Source organism: Gopherus flavomarginatus, chromosome 5, assembly GCF_025201925.1.
Source record: "Gopherus flavomarginatus isolate rGopFla2 chromosome 5, rGopFla2.mat.asm, whole genome shotgun sequence".
Classification (NCBI taxonomy): Eukaryota; Metazoa; Chordata; order Testudines; family Testudinidae; genus Gopherus; species Gopherus flavomarginatus.
In genome coordinates, this window is record NC_066621.1 from 116,826,707 (window position 1) to 116,845,647 (window position 18,941).

At 46.9% G+C, this 18,941-nt stretch overlaps 1 protein-coding gene across 5 annotated transcripts in view; it reads right to left on the minus strand.

Annotated features, from left to right (window-relative positions):
• The window catches only part of LTBP2 (latent transforming growth factor beta binding protein 2), a 128,296-nt gene that overhangs the window by 72,899 nt on the left and 36,456 nt on the right, over positions 1–18,941 (minus strand). For all 5 annotated transcript variants that reach the window (XM_050955643.1, XM_050955645.1, XM_050955644.1 and 2 more), the window contains exons 4-5: positions 1,792–1,970; positions 96–266 (exon numbers count right to left, since the gene is read on the minus strand). In XM_050955643.1, coding sequence (XP_050811600.1) covers positions 96–266; positions 1,792–1,970 — 350 coding nt within the window. The remainder of the gene's footprint in view (positions 1–95; positions 267–1,791; positions 1,971–18,941) is intronic.

An 18,941-nucleotide genomic window follows, 5' to 3' on the forward strand; every position in this document is an offset into this window, starting at 1 on the left:
AGCATAGGGAGAAGCTATGGCTTAAATCTGTAGGGCCTGTTGAGACAGGAGGAGGAGCCCAGGCAGGGAGGAGGCTGGAGTCCTGAGATACTCACAGATGCGGAAGCCAGACTTGGGGTCATTGTTCTGCCCCCCCTGGCTGTACAGGGTGGTGGTGTCCCCTTTCTCACAGCTGTTGTAGCAGTGGCCACTCCGACATGTCTGTTTGCAGATCGTCGGGGTGAAGACAATCTTTATCTTTCGGATTTTCTCTGTCAGGTTGGCCCCTGTGAAGGAAAAGGCCAGTGCAGAATGGAAGCAACAGAGCCAAGTCCCAGGAGCATCTGCACCCTAACTGCAGGACTTGCACATGGCATGCCAGGCACCAGGGCAGCTGTGGCTGTGCACTGCTGCACACTCTCTCTGACTGGATCATTGCTCTGCTATAACTGTGGGGAGAGGGAGTCATTCTCTGCCTAGGGGTCTAAATTGTTCTCTGCTTCTGGCCATTGCTTCTTGGCCTTTTTCGGATTTAGCTAATGTCATTTTAGAAGTAGTATAAGCTAAACTGGGAAATGGCCACTAATAATGGAATAAGTGTGTCCCCACAGGGGGTACTACCAGTACAGATGTACAGGTATAATTATACCGGTATGTAGTCAAGCCCTAACTGTGGCATTTCCTGACTTCCAGACATTTCACCGTGCACTCTTCTTGTTCCTTAACAGTGTTTTCTGTGAAGAATTTCCTAGCTGTTTGTTTTTAAGGAGAGAAAAAAAATAGTTAAACTATTCAAACCAGAAAAAGGAGCAGGCTCTCTCTCTCCAGGCCTGCCGTGCTCTGCTGGCTGGCAACAAATGGGCGAATGGGCACAGCCAGCCCACAGTCTGGAGCTATTTGGCTAGATGCCTCCTGCACATTCTGTACCCCACATCTCAGGAGGCCCACAGGAGAGAGCCCCCATTCAGGAGCTGCAGAGGGCACTTTGAACCCTTCCTAGGTGCATCAGGGTGGGGTTCTCTCCTGGCAATCTCAAACAAGCTGTCTCTAGCAGCCTTGCCTCTCTGCACCTTACAAGGCCTATGGGGACCAGCCAAGAGAACCAACCACATATAGGTTATACAAATCAGACATCCACAGCCAAATCAGGGAGCAGAGCATTGCTGCATCCCTGCTCTCTGATTATACTGAGAGAGAATTGACTCAGACAATGTCCAGAGTGTGAAATTCCCATCCCAAGTTACTATCTCTGGGAGCATTTATCATATTCCCCCAAGCTTCTCTCTTCCTTACCATCTGCACTTTTCTCCCAGTCCATCCTTTTGCAATGGGGCTTCACCAATCCCTGCAGCATTCGTACTTGCTTTCTCTCTCTCTTTAGAGCTGCAACACCATCCCAGGGAACTGCTGGCTCCAGAGCAGTGTGAGAGCAGCATTATGCCCTCTCTCGGTTCACACACATGCATGCACCCATTACTGGTTTTTGTGCCCCTAGGAGTATAGGTTCCATTTGCTGATATCCTGTCACCCAAGCCATTTCCAGCACTTGCTGTTCACCGCAGACTCCTCCTCCACCCCTAGGTTTCTCTCCATGCTGCTTAGTTCCCTCTCGTTGAGGTTGGACTTTCCACTCATTCACTAAAGCTGAATCCCAGTGTATTGCCTACAGCCCCTCCACTCTGAGGTGCTAGGTAGATGGTCTGGGCCTCCAGTGTATTTGCTACCCCTCTGATTATCATTTTGGTGTCATCAGCAAATGCAGCCCCTCCCAAGGAGGTCCTTCAGAAATACTGGCAGCCCAGTAGGTCTTACCCCAGAGAGACAGAGTATGCTCTTGATAGGCTGCATGTGGTCCAGAGCTGCTCTGTTCATGCCCATTCCCATTGGGTAGAGCATTGGACATTAGCTGAGTATTACCAGCTGGGTAGCGCCGGACAGTGCGCGAAGACCCAGTGTGCTGGGAGACGGGGAAAACGATTCTTCCTTGAGTCCTATGGAAAAAGAATATTTACTACAGTGACCATGCCACGCTCCTGCAGCTGCGCCCTGAGTGTTCTATAGGAACCCACACTGCTATGCTCGAAAACCTAGCCTCCTGTGTGCCAGTCAAGGTGAGCAGTGCCCGCTCTTAACTCCCTCCAGACCCTGCCATTTCACCGCAATGCTAGCGACCTCCCAGTGCCTCTCCTGATGCATCTCCCACAGGGCTTCCTGGCTCAGAACTCTGTATGTCATATCAGCCCATCACCCTCCAGGATAATACAGAGTCCGGTTCTGTCACTAAAGAAATGTTTGGATGCTAACTGGGCAGGCTGCACTCACCTTTCCTGGAAAACATCTCAGTATAAAGGCACCGAACCCAGGGGGCACAATGGCTTCTTTCTCCACTTCACATGCAGCCCACAGCATGCACTGGAAAATAGTCTTACACTCTCAAAAAAGCATGCAGCTCCTGTGAGTACCTGGGGGCTGCAGAGTCCCTGCAGACCCTGGGCAGGGGTAGCATTGCCCCAGGGATGAGCAAACTGCAGCAGCATGAGGAAGGCTGCAGCATGGACTGTAGTAGAGCTGAGATTGCAGACTGAACTGAGCTTGATGGGCTGCAACAGTCAAAGAAATCCCCTGCCTGGCCACACAAGCACCTGGGCAGTCACACAAAGCCTGTTGCCCACATGGCCATGCTCAGAGGTAACCCCCTTCCTGTCCTGGTGCACTCAGCTTGAATGCCGTGAACTCAGGGGACACCTGAAGTAGAGATGATGCTGGAACCATTCACCATGCATGTCCTAATACTGTGCAGCCAGGTGATGAACCTGCTCAGAGTAATTAAGAAAGCCAGTCTGGGAAACGTGCAAGGAGAGGCAACAGCTGCTCCCAGCCTCTTATTCACTTTCCCCTCCACCTGCAGTGCCAGCCCTATGCAGGTCCTTCTGTCTGCCTGCCTGCCTGTCTGTTCGTTCAATGTCCAGCAGAGGAATGGAAGACCATACCACAGCAAACAGATGGGCACCAGTCACAAGACCCAGTTCCTCTCATCCCATGTACTCCAGATAAACAGTTCTCTGGACCTAAGACCTGTGTGCCGGAGCGTCTGTGCAGAGGCGCACACAGAGCAGCACTATACTGCTCACTCACATTAGCAGAGCAAATAAGAAGCAACCCTGCCTCAGTAGGACTGTTGCAGGGAACAGATTCAGTGCTGTGGGATAATATGGGCTGTACTAGAGTTTAATCCAGCAGCCCAGGGGTTAGTTATCTTTGAGTCAGTCACACTTGCACATGCCAGCTCCTGCAAACAGACAAAAATGGTACATTGTTACAACTGATGTTCTAGTTTGCGCCTGTTTTAAATTAATTGCTCTGGAGAGAGCTATGCAGAAGAGGAGCCTAACATCTGCTAGGAAGAAGGGAGCTGCCTCTGGAGCTGGTCAGTCTGCTGCTGAGGCCAGCCTGATCTCTCTTCTGTCTTGTATAAAAGGGAACCATTCCAATAAGGAATCCAAGCCGAGGCTAATATACAAACGCCTGCACCCATTAGATCAGTGGTTCCCAAACTGGAGTTCGTGAACCCCTGGGGGTTTATGAAATGTTACAGGGGATTCTTGGGGGAAAATTCCCTAATGGCGGACAGAGCTGTCCCTAGGGACCCCAGGCAGCACTGGGCCAGCAGCCTAGAGACACTGGACTTCCAAGAGCTAAGCAGATCAAAGTAAGCCTATCTATCACACTGTGGAGATTTAAACTTCAAGACTCCTCATAAGAAATGGAAAGGGAGGTGGATATATTTTGCTGTTTTTAAAATTAAATAGGCAGCTAGTATTGTTTTTTAAATTATTATGAAGAACAAGTTTAAGCTTTGTTGTAATGTGTGTTGTTTGCCTGGACTGCTCAAGACCTGAATGCTTGTGTAGGAGGAACTCTTTGAGTGGCTTCTTAAATACCTTCATGCTGTTTCACATCTGATACTCCTTGATGAAGCATGGGAGCCTTGTCTTATAACAGGCTTATTCAAAGTGATACAAGCTACAAAAGTGAGATCTGGAAGAGTGTTACTGTTTTCATAATATAATAAAAATACTATAATGATAAATAATAATAATAAATAGTGTGTAATAAGCATGTCATAAAAACAAATTTAATATTTCCAAGATCACTGCTTTTATAGTTGATACTTGGGCAAAGGAGAAAATCTCTGGAAGTAGTCATTTTTAGGAGGGGGTTTGCGAGACTTGACATTGGGGTTCACAGGTTATTAAAGTTTGGGAACCACTGCGTTAGATTAATGGTACGGAGTCAGGTGAGGTGGCATCCTGAGGCGTCTGGAGCCTGATCCCAGGAAGGGGTTTGTAGTCATACGTACCATTTGTGCAGCCTGACTGGATTATGCCAGTACGAGTCTCTCACCCTCTGATAAACCATTCATGAAATAAAGCAATTCTCTCCTAGCACAAGGAAAGCCCTGAGCCTCTGGGAACCAGCTCCATCACTACCGTGGGGACTGCCTATATCAGATGGGACCATGCTGATGGAAAAAAGTCCTATAGCTCCTCTTATCTACCCTTCTCACTCCGGACACAAGTGGCTCTATGTAAGTTCCTCTCACTATGGGAGCTTCCTTGGAGAACAAGTCCTCAACCCTATCTGAGTCCTGGGCACTAACGAGAACAGAGACTCAGACAGGAGAGAAGCTGGGCCAAGGAAATAAACAAAACACAGAGCCCATAAAAGTCATGAATGAGGGAAACTTTACAGGGAACAAACTCCCACTAATACATTTACAGCTTTGGGGGTATCTTTGTTCGTGGGTTTTGGCATTTTGCAGAAGCCAAGCAAAGAGAGTACAAAGCTGCTTCCAACTTCCAAGGCCATGCTCCTTACTGCCCATCACAGAGGCATTCTTGTCCCAAGCACAGAGCTTCTTGCGTTCAGCAGTTCTTGGGTAAACATCTCCCCACTGCTCCTGTCACAACCCTTTGCTGTCATGCTGGCTCCTGGCTCCCCTCTGGTGACCAACAGCACCAACCGACCAGGAGCGCGCTGCCTTTGTCAGCATACGACTTGATTACAGTATATAAGTACCTTCATGGGGAGAAGATGCCAGGTACCAAAGGGTACTTACATTTATTGGAGAAAGGCATAGCAAGAACCAATGGCTGGAAGCTGAAGCCAGACAAAGTTAGGAATAATAAGGCACAAAATTTAAAACAGTGACCAAACTGTTATAAAGAAACTACCAAGGAAGTGGCACATTCTCCATATTCTGTGTCTTCAAATCAAGACTGAATGCCTTTCTAGAAGATATGTTTTAGTCAATTTATTTGGCTCAATATAGGAGTAACTTGGTTGAAATTTGATGGCCTGTGATGTACAAGAGGTCAGACTAGATGATCTAATGGTCCATGCTGGACTTAAACTCTATGAATCTATGAAGAAACAGATTTATTAAAAAGCCAGAAGTCTGCAGGCCCAGATGGCGTTCACCCAAGAGTTTTTTTTGTTTTGTTTTTTTTGCAGGAACTGGAGAATGAAGTGACTGAGTTGCTAATAAAAATATGCATTCTTTCGTTAAAATCAACTTCTATACTGGGAGGCTGAAGTATAAATGCTGTACTGATCTTTAAAAAAAACCCACTGGGGTGATCCAAGGAATTACAAACCAGTGAGCATTACGGTCAGTACTTTGTAAACTGGCTGAGTTGGTAATTAAAAATAGATTTGTAAATTGCAGAGGTGGACATGATAGGGAAAACCAGCAGGGCCTCTGTAAAGAAAAGGCATGCCTCTCTAAGCTGCTAGAATTCCGTGAGCATGTCAGCAAAAGAGTGGCTAATAGACAGCTGGTTAACACAGTTTATCTGGACTTTCATAAAGACTTTGACAAAGTTCCTCACAAGAGGCCATAGAGTCATAGACTCTAGGATTGGAAGGGATCTCGAGAGGTCATCAAGTCCAGTCCCCTGCCCTCATGGCAGGACCAAACTCTGTCTGGACCATCCCTGATAGATATTTATCTAACCTACTCTTAAATATCTCCAGAGATGGAGATTCCACAACCTCCCTAGGCAGTTTATTCCAGTGTTTAACCACCCTGACAGTTAGGAACTTTTTCCTAATGTCCAACCTAAACTTCCCTTGCTGCAGTTTAAGCCCATTGCTTCTTCTTCTATCCTTAGACACTAAGGTGAACAAATTTTCTCCCTCCTCCTGATGACACCCTTTTAGATACCTGAAAACTGCTATTAAACTGAGTAGTCACGAAGTGAGAGGTTAACGTTCTGTCACAGACCAGAAACTGGCTAAGTAATAGAGAACAGAGTCAGAATAATTGGTCAATTTTCAGCATGGCAAAGGCTTAACAGTGGGGTGCCCTGAGGTTCTATGCTGAGACTGTTGTTTAAATGTATTTATCAATTCTCTGGAAAAGGATATGAACAAAGAGGCAGTAGCATTTGTAGATAACTCTGAATTACTTAGGTTTTGCAAGACTACAGAGGATGGTGAGAAACTCCTCAGAGACCTCACAAAGGTAGAGGAAAGGGCAGCACCAGGGCAGATGGGGTTCAGTATTGTGTAATGAAAATTAATGCAGATCAGAAGTAGTCATTTTAATTACTCACATACATTGCTGGGTTCTTAGTTAACTGTAACCATTCAGGAAGGAGACCAGGGCATCACTATAGCCAAGTCAATGAAAACCTCTGCTCAAAATGTAGCTGTGGTCAAAAAGGCACTGGGGTGCTTCAGGTCACTACCTGTGTAATGGAACCAGATCCCTCTGGGCTGGTAAAGGCCAGCAGGGAGACAGTGGGCCCTTTGTTCACAGAGAATGTCAGTGCCAGGTGATCTCCAGGAGGCTCTGGTGAGACCTTAACACAAAAAACCAACTCTTGATGCTAATAATCTTGCCTGCTTTTAATAGGTAACTAATCTCTGAAAAAAGATTCTTGAGGATTCTTGTGGCAGTATCTTCAATCTTCCGATTGCCCTGAGATGGTCTATCTGGGCTTAGACCTGGGTAAGGGACAGAAACTGAACTAGTAGTGTTGGTCAGTGATCTCCTCCTGGCTATGGATGAAGGCAGCACATCTGTGCTGATGCTATGAGGCCTGTGGCTGTGGTTGACAATGAGCTGTTGTTACCAAGGCTGTGGTCCTTAGCAAGAATAGATAGACTTGCTTTGAAATGGTTTCATTTCAGAAGGACCCAGAGCATGATTAGAAGCAAATGTTCTCTTGTTTGTGTGCAAGAGGCCACTAGGAGGGTTCAGAAGGAGACATGGGTGATAGCATTCACAGTATGAGGCATCTCATCCTAGCTGGGCATCTCCATTTCAGCCCAATCCCTTGGGGGAAACAGATGACCAAAGCCTTGTCTACACTATGTTTCCCCTCCCCTGGTGTTAGTAATTTTGGGAGCCTCCATGTTTTAAAAGAACAGCATAGTTGACAGTGGTAAAATGCCAACAGCCCTGAGAGTCTTGTCTATGCTACAGCTGCCAACATTGCTACCACTGGTGGAACTCACCAGAAGCATCAATAATGGGAAATTTTAGGGAAAAAGAATAGAAAGAAACAAGGCCATGGCATCTTTCAGGACAGACAAAACCTCTAATGAATTTCTAAGGTAAAAATACAAAATAAAACTCCAACAAATTTTAGACCTTATTCTTGAAGCAGCACAAAGGCCCACATCCAGTTTTTATTTCCCTTTAAGTAGTTTAACGTGATTTTTTAAGGATTGTGAGTTTCCAGATCCATGAGGGGCTCCCAGCACTCGGCCTGAGCACTGCTAGGATCTGGTTTTCATAAATGTACATAAACAAATACAATTTGTTCTTTCCATGAGCACTGGGTGATGAAATATGAAGCCAAGTTGGGGTCCCGCAACATCTAGTCCCCACATCCAATGGCACAGTTAGCACTTCCCTTAACATCCAATCTAGGCTCGGTTTCTTGCCTCCATCTCATTTCATACAGAGAGCAACAGTGGAATTGGGAACCCTGTGTGAGTACAGTGCTCAAGAAAGCTGTGGCCAACTAGAGTCTGCCATGGCGAGGAGCAACCAGTGGCATACAGACAGTAGAACACCAGCCAGGACTGAGTCTATATCAAGACACCAACACGCTGGCTTTTCCAACCAGTGTTTGTCCTTGCAATCTTTCCGTCAGCTGTTTTTTTTTTGACATATCTGCACAAATATGCATTTTTGCCATTCTTCTAGCGCTCCCCATCAGTCTCTCACAGCATCTCCCATGAGAAATTCATACAGTCCTACCCAGCCCTGACCTGCCACAGAAGCCATGGCATGGCTAGCCTGCAGATCTCAAGACGTTCTGCACACAGCTATGAACACCCCCAATTTGCTATCACAGCCCTTTTGGGAAAAGTCCATCCAATGTTCCCACAGCTCTCAAAGGTGCCATTGAGATGAGACCATGTGTTTCCAATAAGGCCAGCTGGCTGACAAGGGAAAAGCTCGAGGCCATGTACTGGATATAACTTCCTGGGAGCCTCATACACAATGGCAAGAACTCTAAAAGCTTCTGCTGTATATATGGAAGCATCCACAAGAAGGGACGCTCTGAAGTCTCATGAAGCAAGCATGAAGACACCCCAGCCTTGGTAATAGGTTCATTCAATTTCAGCCGTGGGTAGCAGGGGCTCTCTGGGTAGCAGCACAGAGGAGCAGGCCAGTGACATGAGCTAATAGAAACTACAGCTCCTGTACTTCAAAACATACTGAGCACCTATCATCCTTGAGGGAGGAAGCAAATGTGCCACAAGTAGGGGGTGGCCATGCTCTTTCCTCTGTCCAGCATCTGACCTCTTGTTTGAGGGACAACTTCGGGGATTTTCAGAAACACCTATTTGTGTAGTTAAAAACACCCATATGAATGGACTTTTCAAAAAAAGAGATGAACTTTGCTGTTAGGAATAAAAGTTGGTGAGATGTGCTCATCACATGGGGGCAGCACCTATCCTGTGAAAGGCATATAGAAATGGAACAAGACGGCCTGCATGAGAAGTGATGGGGAAAAGGCAGCCAGCTAGGATCCTGTTTACAGAGAAGGATCTGTGTCTGTGCATGGCAGGGGGGATGCTGATTTGCTTTGAATTAACTTGTTTATTTGGTTCCATTATAGGCAGATGCATTCCAGGATTTGTACATTAAGCTAGGTAACACGTCCGTCTGCTGCAGGAGTCACAGAAAGCAACCAGCAAGGAGTCTCTTTCCAGCTCTGTTTGCCAGCTCCAATCCAGCCCCCTGTCAGGCTCACTGGCTGGTTCAGATTCAAGGTCGGGGAACAGGAAAGAGCTTTTCACCTTGAGAGCTCCAGCTGCAATCTAGCCCCAGGTCAGGGGGCTGACTTGCTCAGAGAGGTTGAGGAATAGAACCTTTCATCTGGAGTTCATCTGTTTAAATGCAGCGTGAGTCTGTAGTGGCTAGAAATCACCACCCTCTCACAGCCTCTTGGTTTACCTGGATACGTGACAGGAGTTGAGTCCAGTTCCCAGTAGTCCAAATCGCAAAAACCCCATTCCCACCTCCCCCCACCCCTTGCTGAATATCCCAGCAGTGAGACTAAGGGCTGAAAATAGCGACATACCCTCTCGCTGCTAGCTGGGGCTGCTTTGGGCCAGAGTAGGGGTTGAGAGGCAATTGCGGAGCTTGTCAACCACTGTCCATGCCCACACCTGTTCAAGGGACAGTCCTGAAAGTTTAGGAGGATGAGACAACCCCAGGGATTATGCAGTGAGACAGTGAAAGCCCCAGGGCTTTAGCCTCATGCAATCCTTCAGAATCCCTCAGCCCTGTGTTATTCATTTCCACACTTCCAGCCAGGCACATGGCCAGCACAGCTCTTTGCAGCTTAGAGCCTCTGCCTAGCGGCAGTGTCTCTTCCTTTACAAAATGGGACTGGCTGCCAAGCAGCTGGTTTCCCTGTTCTTCATCTGTCAGGGCTGCTGACAGCACTCTCCATTCAGGCCCAGCATGTGTGACAGAAACAGCATGCAGCCTCCTGGGACAGCCTCCCTCCTTCTAAGTTGTTTTAGGGAACCCCCCAGTGATATCTGAGCACCTGGCTAATGTTTGCAGTGTTATTATGGGAAGGCTGGGGCAAAGTGGCAATGGCATTCTGCTCTGAAGGTGCTGATGTTTGTGCTCATCCTGATCTCTCCTGGGATCCAGATCCAATGGCCAGTTGCTGACAAAGCTAAGTCTCCAGCACACAGGAGTTTCACTCCTAAGGGTGATGGCTTCACTGCACCAGTGGAACGTGGCTGTCACTGCAGGAAATAAAACACAGGGAGAGCTGGTCTCTCAGGTATTCTATAGCGGTTCTTATTCCATCTTGTCACTGTAGCTCTGAGCACCTTCCTGGATATACTGCATTAAGTGAGGTGGCTAACATCTATATTGGTTCGCTCTCTCACCCTCTCCCGAGAGGAGAATTGTGTATGAAGTAGTGTTTTGTTTTGGTAGGGTTGTGTTGGTGGTCATTTTCCTCCCCTTAGGTACATGCTACTCTGTGTTTATATTAGAGAAGGCTGGTCAAAGAAGTGTGCCTTACACTTGGAGAGGAAAGAGGTGAGGTTTGTGATGCTCCTTGGTTCCTGAGGAGTTTGTTCCAGTCTTGGACCAGCCCCTGAGAAAGCTCTGTCTTCTGCATAGAAAAGGCAACTTGGATCCACCTCATGAAAAGTTTTAAGGTTGAAGACTGAACCCCTGAATTTAACCCTGAATTCTGTGGCAAGCCAGCACAGAGAGCAGAGTACTGGGTTGATAGGCTCTTGGAGGCTGGTGTTGCTGAGCAGTCAGGCTGCTGCTTTCTGAACTAACTACATTTTTTTAAAAGGTCAGCAATTTTATCACGAGATACAGGGAATTACAAGATCAAGCCTGGACCACCAAAACTAAGTCTATCTGACAGAAGGTGGCCTAGTCTTCTCAACAGCTGGAGACAGAAGAGAGCATTTTTCATGACCACAGTTATTTGGGTATCCAGAAGCTGTGAGGAATTCAGGCGGACACCAGGCTGTGGCCTATCTTAATGGTCTGAGGGAGATGCCCTCAGTGGGGCAATGTTGTAGAGGTGGAAAATTCCTCCGAGCGCTTCCCCTTTCCCCACCACATCAGTGTGACAGAGGTGTACACAAGTGTCCAACCAGCTTCTTCAATATTTCACCAGCAGGGGCCTTAGCTGAAAGCTAAGAACTAGCTGATTGTCCTGGGTATTGCGAGATCTTTGCACAGGAAATAACTGTAGAATTACATAACACGTGGGATATTGGGGTTCAAAACTGTTGAAGCAAAACTTGTCTCCTGAGTGAGGCAGGTCTCAGGGCTAATTCAATCAACGTTGAGAGCGGTGAACATCTGTGGAGACAGCACTTTGTTTATAGTCTAAGCCTGGTGGAGGCTTGAGGATTTACAGAGACAAAAGAACCCCAAAAAAAGTCTCTGAAATAGGGCACCCCATGGGGTAAGAGACAATAGTCTGTAACTATGTAAGAGATGAAGAAAGAGCACAAGTTATTAGCCACTACAGAAGAGAGACTCCGCCGGGGGGAGCCTCATAAAAGGTGGACCCCAGCTTTCCAAACTGGACAAGTGCTGTAAGAACTAACCACTTGGAGAGAAATACCTTATCAGACAGGGAAGTAACTTGTTAACAAGCATAGGCTACAGCAGGCGTCGGCAACCTTTCAGCAGTGATGTGCCGAGTCTTCATGTATACACTCTAATTTAAGGCTTCACATGCCGGTAATACATTTTAACGTTTTTTAGAAGGTCTCTCTAAGTCTATAATATATAACCAAACTACTGTTATATGTGAAGTAAACAAGGTTTTCAAAATGTTTCAGAAGTTTATTTAAAATTAAATTAAAATGCAGATCTTACTAGTTTAGTGTGATCCTTGACCTTGCTTTTCTTTGCTGTGTTTTCCAATGTCTGGTGGCATATATTTGGATACTTTAAGCTGCACACAGGCTTCTGAGTGATCAGTTGTTAACCGGCTGGAACCCCAGATCGGCAGCTGAGGTGAGTGGAGCTGGCGGCTAGTAGGGCTGAGCAGGGTCAGAGGCCTGGACCCTGTCTGGCAGGGGGTCTGTGCTGGAACTCCAACCGGAAGCAAGGTGATTGGGGTTGCGGTGGGGACCCCGGCTGGAAAGGGGCCAGCAGCCAGAATCCCAGAGCAGCGGCGGGCTGAGCTGCTCAGCCCGCCCCGCTCTGGGGTCTCGGCCGCTGGCTCCTGCCAGCCGGGGTCTCAGCCCGCTGCCAGCCTGGGGTTCCTTCCACCAGGCCAGCAGCGGGTGTTGAGTGGGACCGCCAGTGGGGCCCCGGCTGGCAGGAGCCGGCGGTGGAAACCCCAGAGCGGCGGCAGGCTGAGTGGCTCAGCCCACCCCAGGTTCCATCAAAAATCGGCTCACATATCACCTTTGGCACACATGCCATAGGTTGCCAACCCCTGGGCTACAGACTGCATTTTGTTTTTCTTTTACTTTAACCTTATGTTTCTAAATCCTTATTCTTGTTTTTGTTTGAATCCCTGTCTCAAGCCCGGATAAGTAAACGTCCATTTCATCTTACTATAGACACCTCTAAGTGCCTTGGGGTAAGGACAGTGTTGAACTGAGGTGAAAAACAGGTAACTGGGGCTCACTGTTCCCTGGAGGCAGAAGATCGGTGACCATTGCAGGTATCCAGAAGATAAGTGATTGGGCACTCGAGTGTAAAAAAGTAGGGTGTGTCATTTGCTAGCGTGCATTGGAAAAGAGCAGGCTGATGGAGCCCAGAGTAGAGCACTTGTGTTGCCAGCAGCCAATAAGTGGGGAGGGCTTCCCCTGGGGGCACAGACAAGGCTCTCTCACACTGCAAGCAAGTGGCAGCGATTCACCCCAGGCACTGTGGGTAAAATCACCTCTGTCTTTCCCGGATTCAGCTTCCATCCAGCTCTTCATCCACTTGATGATCCAGGCCAGGCCTTTGGAGAGCTCCTGTGAAGGTCTGTAGAGCCATGTACCACATGGGTATTGCAGGCATTTTAGTCCATGTTGCCTCACCATCTGCCTAATCAACACCTAACCAAGAGCAGCAAGCAGAACCAGCAGGAGGTACTGAGTGGGGAGAGTGGTTACTGGACAGAACGGGGAGACAGTATTAACCACACATGGGACCAGCACTCTGCAGTCAGTATGACAGTGAGCACTCACCTGGCTCCCTCAGTTCAGATCTGTCAAAGCAAAAGGCCACAGACCCCCACACAAGACCACTGCCTGTTGATGGGCCATGTGGCCTTCCCCACACAGGGCCACAGAGTAAGGACCTTCTAAAGAGACACCCCACTAATGTGCTGGTAATTTCATCCTTGCTTCTTCAGGTCAGAGTCTGTGCAAACAGCTCCAAGAGAGCAGCCCCAAGCCAGGACAGTGGCTGAGTCACACTCAGCTCCTGACAGTCTGCCAGAACAGGCAGATTCACCTCTGTCTTATAACACCAACATCCTCCTCAGTATCAGCCCTGTCCAGCTGCCCATCCCTTCGGCCAGACACACTCCCAGCTCCACACTGCAGGGGGTGAGCCAGGGAATCGCTTCCCTCTCTGTAATGCTTCACAGCCTCTGATTTTCCACTAAAGCACCAGAGCAGTATGGACAGCTCTCATCACACCAATGTCCTCGTCTATAGGGACCAAAGGGAGCTGCTAGGCTTGGAAAGCCTCAAGCAGCTCACAGACCAGAAACTTCCCCTTTCTCAGACTCTGAATCGATCCAGATGCAGCAGCAAAATAAGGCCAGACACTCGGAATAGGCTCTCCTCAGCCTCCCCGCAGGACTCAGTTCACTCTGAGGTTGCAGAAAGGTGGGTAGGGACCTCAGCCTACAAGGTCTCGTCCTTTCCCTTGGGCTCAAGGCTCATTACCAAAATCCCACGTCTTTTACCTCTGGAAACCGTAGTGTATGTTTTTTCTCAGCACTGGGGCAAACTGGTACCTTGTTAAGAAGCTGCCATTACCATGTCTGAACAGTGGATCCAGCTGCTGGCCCCAGAGTTCTAGTAAGACTTTTACTAACTTTACAGGACACAAGCATTCATCTGCACATTCCTTCAATACCACTTAAGCCTCCCTTCTCTTCTGGTCCAATTTTGACACTTAAGTGCAGGCACACTGCTCCTGTAGATAGACTCATAGAAAGGTAGGGCTGAAAGTGACCTCAAGAAGTCATCAGAACTAGCCCCCTGCACTGTGGCAGGACCAACTGATCCTAGACTGTCCCTGGTAGGGGTTTGTTCAGTCTGTTTTCAAAAACCTCTGAATCCCCATCACTGGATTCCACAACCTCCCTTGGAAGTCTATTCCAGAGTTTAACTACACTTATAAATAGAACGTTTTTTCCTAATCTAACCTAAACGTTCCTTGTTACAGATTAAGTCTATTACTTCTTATCCTATCACCAGTAGACATGGAGAGCAATAGATCACCATCCTCTTTATAACAGCCCTTAACATATTTGAAGACTTATCAGGTTCCTCCATCAATCTTCTTTTCTCAAAACTAAACATGCCCAGATTTTTTTAAACTTCCTTCATAGGTCAAGTTTCTAAATCTCTTATTTTTATTGCTCTCCTCTGGACTCTGTCTTATTTGTGGCACCCAGAACTGGACACCGTACTCCAGCTGAGGCCTCACCAGTGCCAAGGAGAGCAGGACAATTACTTCCCACATACAACACTCCTGTTAATGCACCCCAGAATGATATTAGTCTCTTTCACAACTGTATCATATTGTTGACTCATACTCAATTTGTGATCCACTCTAACCCCCAGATCCCTTTAAGCAGTATGACAATATGACCACCTAGCTAGTTATTCCCCATTTTGCAGCTGTGCATTTTATTTTTCCTTCCTAAGTGAAGTACTTTGCAAATGTCTTTATTGAATTTAATCTTGTTGAATTCAGACCAATTCTCCAATTTGTCAAGATCATTTTGAATTCTAATCGTGTCCTCTAAAGTGCTTGCAACCTCTTTCAGCTTAGTTTCATCTGCAAATTTCATAAGCACACTCTCCACTCTATCATCCAAATCATTAATATATTGAATAGAACCAGTACTGACCTCTGCAGGACTCCACCAGATACACGCCCCAAAGTCTGACAGCAAACCATTGATAACTACTCTGAGTACAGTTGTGCGCCCACCTTATAGTAATTTTATCTGCACTACATTTTCCTAGTTTGCCTATGAGAATGTCATGTGGGACTGTGTCAGAAGTCTTACTGAAATCAAGATATATCACAACTACTGCTTCCCTCCCATCCACTAGGTTAGGAACCCTGACAAAGAAATAAATTAGGTTGGTTTGGCATGATTTATTTGGCTATTGCTTATCACCCTGTTATCCTCTAGGTGCTTACAACTTGATTGTTTAATAATTTGTTCCAGTATCTTTCAGTCTTCTGGGACCTCACCTGTCCTCCAGTTCTCAGAGATAGTTGCTAATGGTTTCGAGATTGCTTCAGCTAGTTCTTTAAACAGCTTCACATGAATTTAATCAGGCCTTGCTGATTTGAATACGTCTAACTTATCTAAATCGTCTTTAATGTGTTCCTTCCTGATTTTGGTTTGGTTTCCCCTTGTTCTTAATATTAATTGCATTTAGTATCTGGTCATCATTAACCTTTTTAGTGAAGACTGAAGCAAAATAGCCATTAAACACCTCAGCATAGCCGTACCATTATGTTCCATGACTGCTGGGACCTGTCCATGGCTGACAACGGCAGCAGCTCACTCACTCACTCAAAAAGCACCAAAGAAGGCAACAAAAATGTCTCCCTAAATAAAATGGCCTCCCTCCCACAGCTGCAGACCCAAGACAAAGTGAGAGAAATCCTGTGTGAGAACTGTATTGGGTTTGATGGAAGGCTATTTACTTTGTATATTTTGACATATGATGTTGATATTTTGTTTTTAACGGTTATAAAGCTTTTACTTTTTGAAATCAATATCTACCATCATTAAATAATTATTGAGTGACCTGCTCTGTTGTCTGACCTCCACCCCATAATTTTCTGCAACTGTGAAAATTTAAATAGATAAAATGTTAGAAATAAACATTGATATTATCTGTTGAAATTATTTTTAAAAAATCAAATTCTGTGAAGCCTAAACATAAACAAGCAAACAAAAACCTGCTAATCTACATATTTATCCCACAGGCTGAAAAGGAAGAAAGAGAACTTATGACTAAGTTTCCATTGTTCTCTGGCTGGCTGCTGCACTAGTGAGCAAAAGAGCTGATCCCACAACTGAAACCCAGCTTCCTCAGTAGGGGAGCAACACTTGCACGGCATGAAGGTGGCACAGGAAGGGGATTCAAGAACATGGCACACAGCTGTTGCTGCCAGGAGGAAGAATTTGCCTTTGTTTCAAACTGGTTCTACTGGATATTGGGGCTGATCCACAGGATGGGCAGAACTGTGACCTCCCTGAAGAAAAAACACAAGGACATCTGAAATCTGCTTGACCCAACAGGCAAAATGCAGTCCAAATGCTGCCGATGGGGTTCACAACACAGTCCTCAGCCATCCTCAGCTCCAGTACAGAGCTGGTAGAGACATCAGGCCAGGCTGTTCAGTTACAGATGGGGCATTGTATGCTGCAACCTGTTGTCCCCATAAGCTGCAGAATTCATTAACAATGAGTTGCTCCATTTGGCTTCATTTCATGCATATTATGAGCTTGTCTGCACACAGAAGCTGTACTGCTTTAGCTACACTGGCATAGTTAAAGCAGTACAGCCCCCTAGTGTGGACACAGTTATACCGATACAAAGGTTTTATACCAGTATAGCTATCCCCATAGGGGAATGGGAATAATTTATACTGGTATGAGACATCTTTACACCAATATAACAGCGTCTACTTTGATAAAAATAAATCACCCCATCTGAAATAGTTATTCTGGTAGAAAAACTGTGTAAACCAGGTCTAAGAGTGGTTTATGCTACAATGCCAGTGCAGCTCTTGGATGTGCAAAGCTTGGGTTCTCCTGATATTCCATAAAGAACACTAGGCCTAAGCCAAATGTGGGCTTCTAGTGAAGCCAGCACTTTCAACTCCCTAAGCCTAGGCATGGCTCTTGACTACAGTTCTGAGCAAGCACATGCCCTAATGAAAAACTTCACAGCGCAGCATGCAGAAGGGGCCCAACCTGGCAGGCACTGGAGAAAGGAAACAGATTGAGTACAAAGACATGACGGAAGCAAAGACCGCATGAACCTAACGTGCACAGGCCTTCTGCAGACAAACACAGCAGGCTGACCATCCCATTCCAGAGACCCCAGCTGCCAGAGTGCAATCTGATGACAGTGGGCTGGGGACCCAGTCCCGCCCTGCTGAAAACATACTGCATAGGAGAGGCCTTAACCAGAGGAAATGCTCCTGTTGGGTTCAGGGGAGAGGGTCACTCATCTCCATGTCACACGGAGACAAAACAAGCACATTTAGTCACATTTGCATTTTGTTTGCTAGCAACACCCATCCCCTCCATTGGGCTCCCCAGCTTCAAAGCACTGAACAAACAGATCAGCCGATTCATCTTCACACCCACACACCCCCTTGGGAGGCAGAGAAATAAGTAACATCCTCCCCCATTTACACTGGGTACAGCTGAGACCGAGAGCTGAGTCTCTCCATTTGCAAACTGCAGGAGGGGCAGAGAGAGGCTGCTGCTCCACAAACATGTTGGAGGGGAGGGGCGAGTGGCATCTCTTCTGTCCTGAATCTAAGAAAGTAGAAATGCTGGGAAATCTCCTGATCTTCCTAAAAATGCTGCAGATTGAAGAGGACTTTGGGTGTTTTAATTTAAAATGACATTCCCCGATAGAGTTTCATTTGCAGCTTGAAGCTCAGAGGGAACCTGGCCTTTGGATCCATGAGCTCTGCTTTAATTGGGTTTCCTCTTACTTTCCCTGATGTGCTGTTGCCCCAGCCTTGGTTTATGGGCCATTACAGCTATGCTGGGGAATCGCACTATGTTCTTCTCAGGTCTCCAAGTCTCGGCATGGCTGGGATTCTGGGAACAAGCCTCCTGGGGATTCTGCTCTGTTATTAACACCAGCTCCATCCTTCCAGTCACTCATTAGCGGAGGGATTAGAGCCAGAGTTTGGGCCAAGAACACATCTGTGTCTGTTTGCATTCTACTTGATAGCCCCTTGCCTGAAGGAATGGGCAGTTTCTCCAAGGAGAGGATTCCCGCATCACAAAGTTGCACTTGCTCCTTTCCCTGCCAAGGGGCCCTCAATATTTATCTCAGGGACCAGCAGGGAGCGCAGAGCTGAAAACAGCATCACCCAGGGTGAAGGGAGAGGAACCAAGCAGTAGGATTGCATCTGTGCTTGCAAAAGTTGGGCATGTAATTTCCCTGCAGTACAGCTCCAGCGTGCTAGCTCCAGGGTAGATAGGGCTCAGGTGTTTTCATCACCATGCCTTCAAACCCTGCTCAGAGCCTCCAGGAAGAGTTGTAAATGCCCCTTAGCAATTGGACAATAAGTATGCACCCCTGCCAGGGCTAGGGGCAATCTAGTGCTCAGTGGTTACTCCCCTCACTATTTACAAATGCTTAGCATGTTCTCCGATGCCCTATGGCCCTCCCTTAACTCAGTTACACAGATTTTGCGCTATTGATCTTTCCCCATAACTCCCTCCAGCCCCTTGCTCATTTTAATGCTCTTTGAAGTCCTCTCAATTTGTCAGTATCTTTCTGGTAAGGAGGTGCCTCAAACTCAACACAATATTCCATGTGCACAGACACAGGGGCTCTAGGACACTATGCCTCTGCCTACAAAGCCCAAAACTGCTTGGCCTTTCATACAGTCACATGACATTGTCATTGTCTGTCCAACTTGCTTCCTGCTCCCATCCTTCCATCTCTCTCAGGCCTTCCTCCTTCCCAGG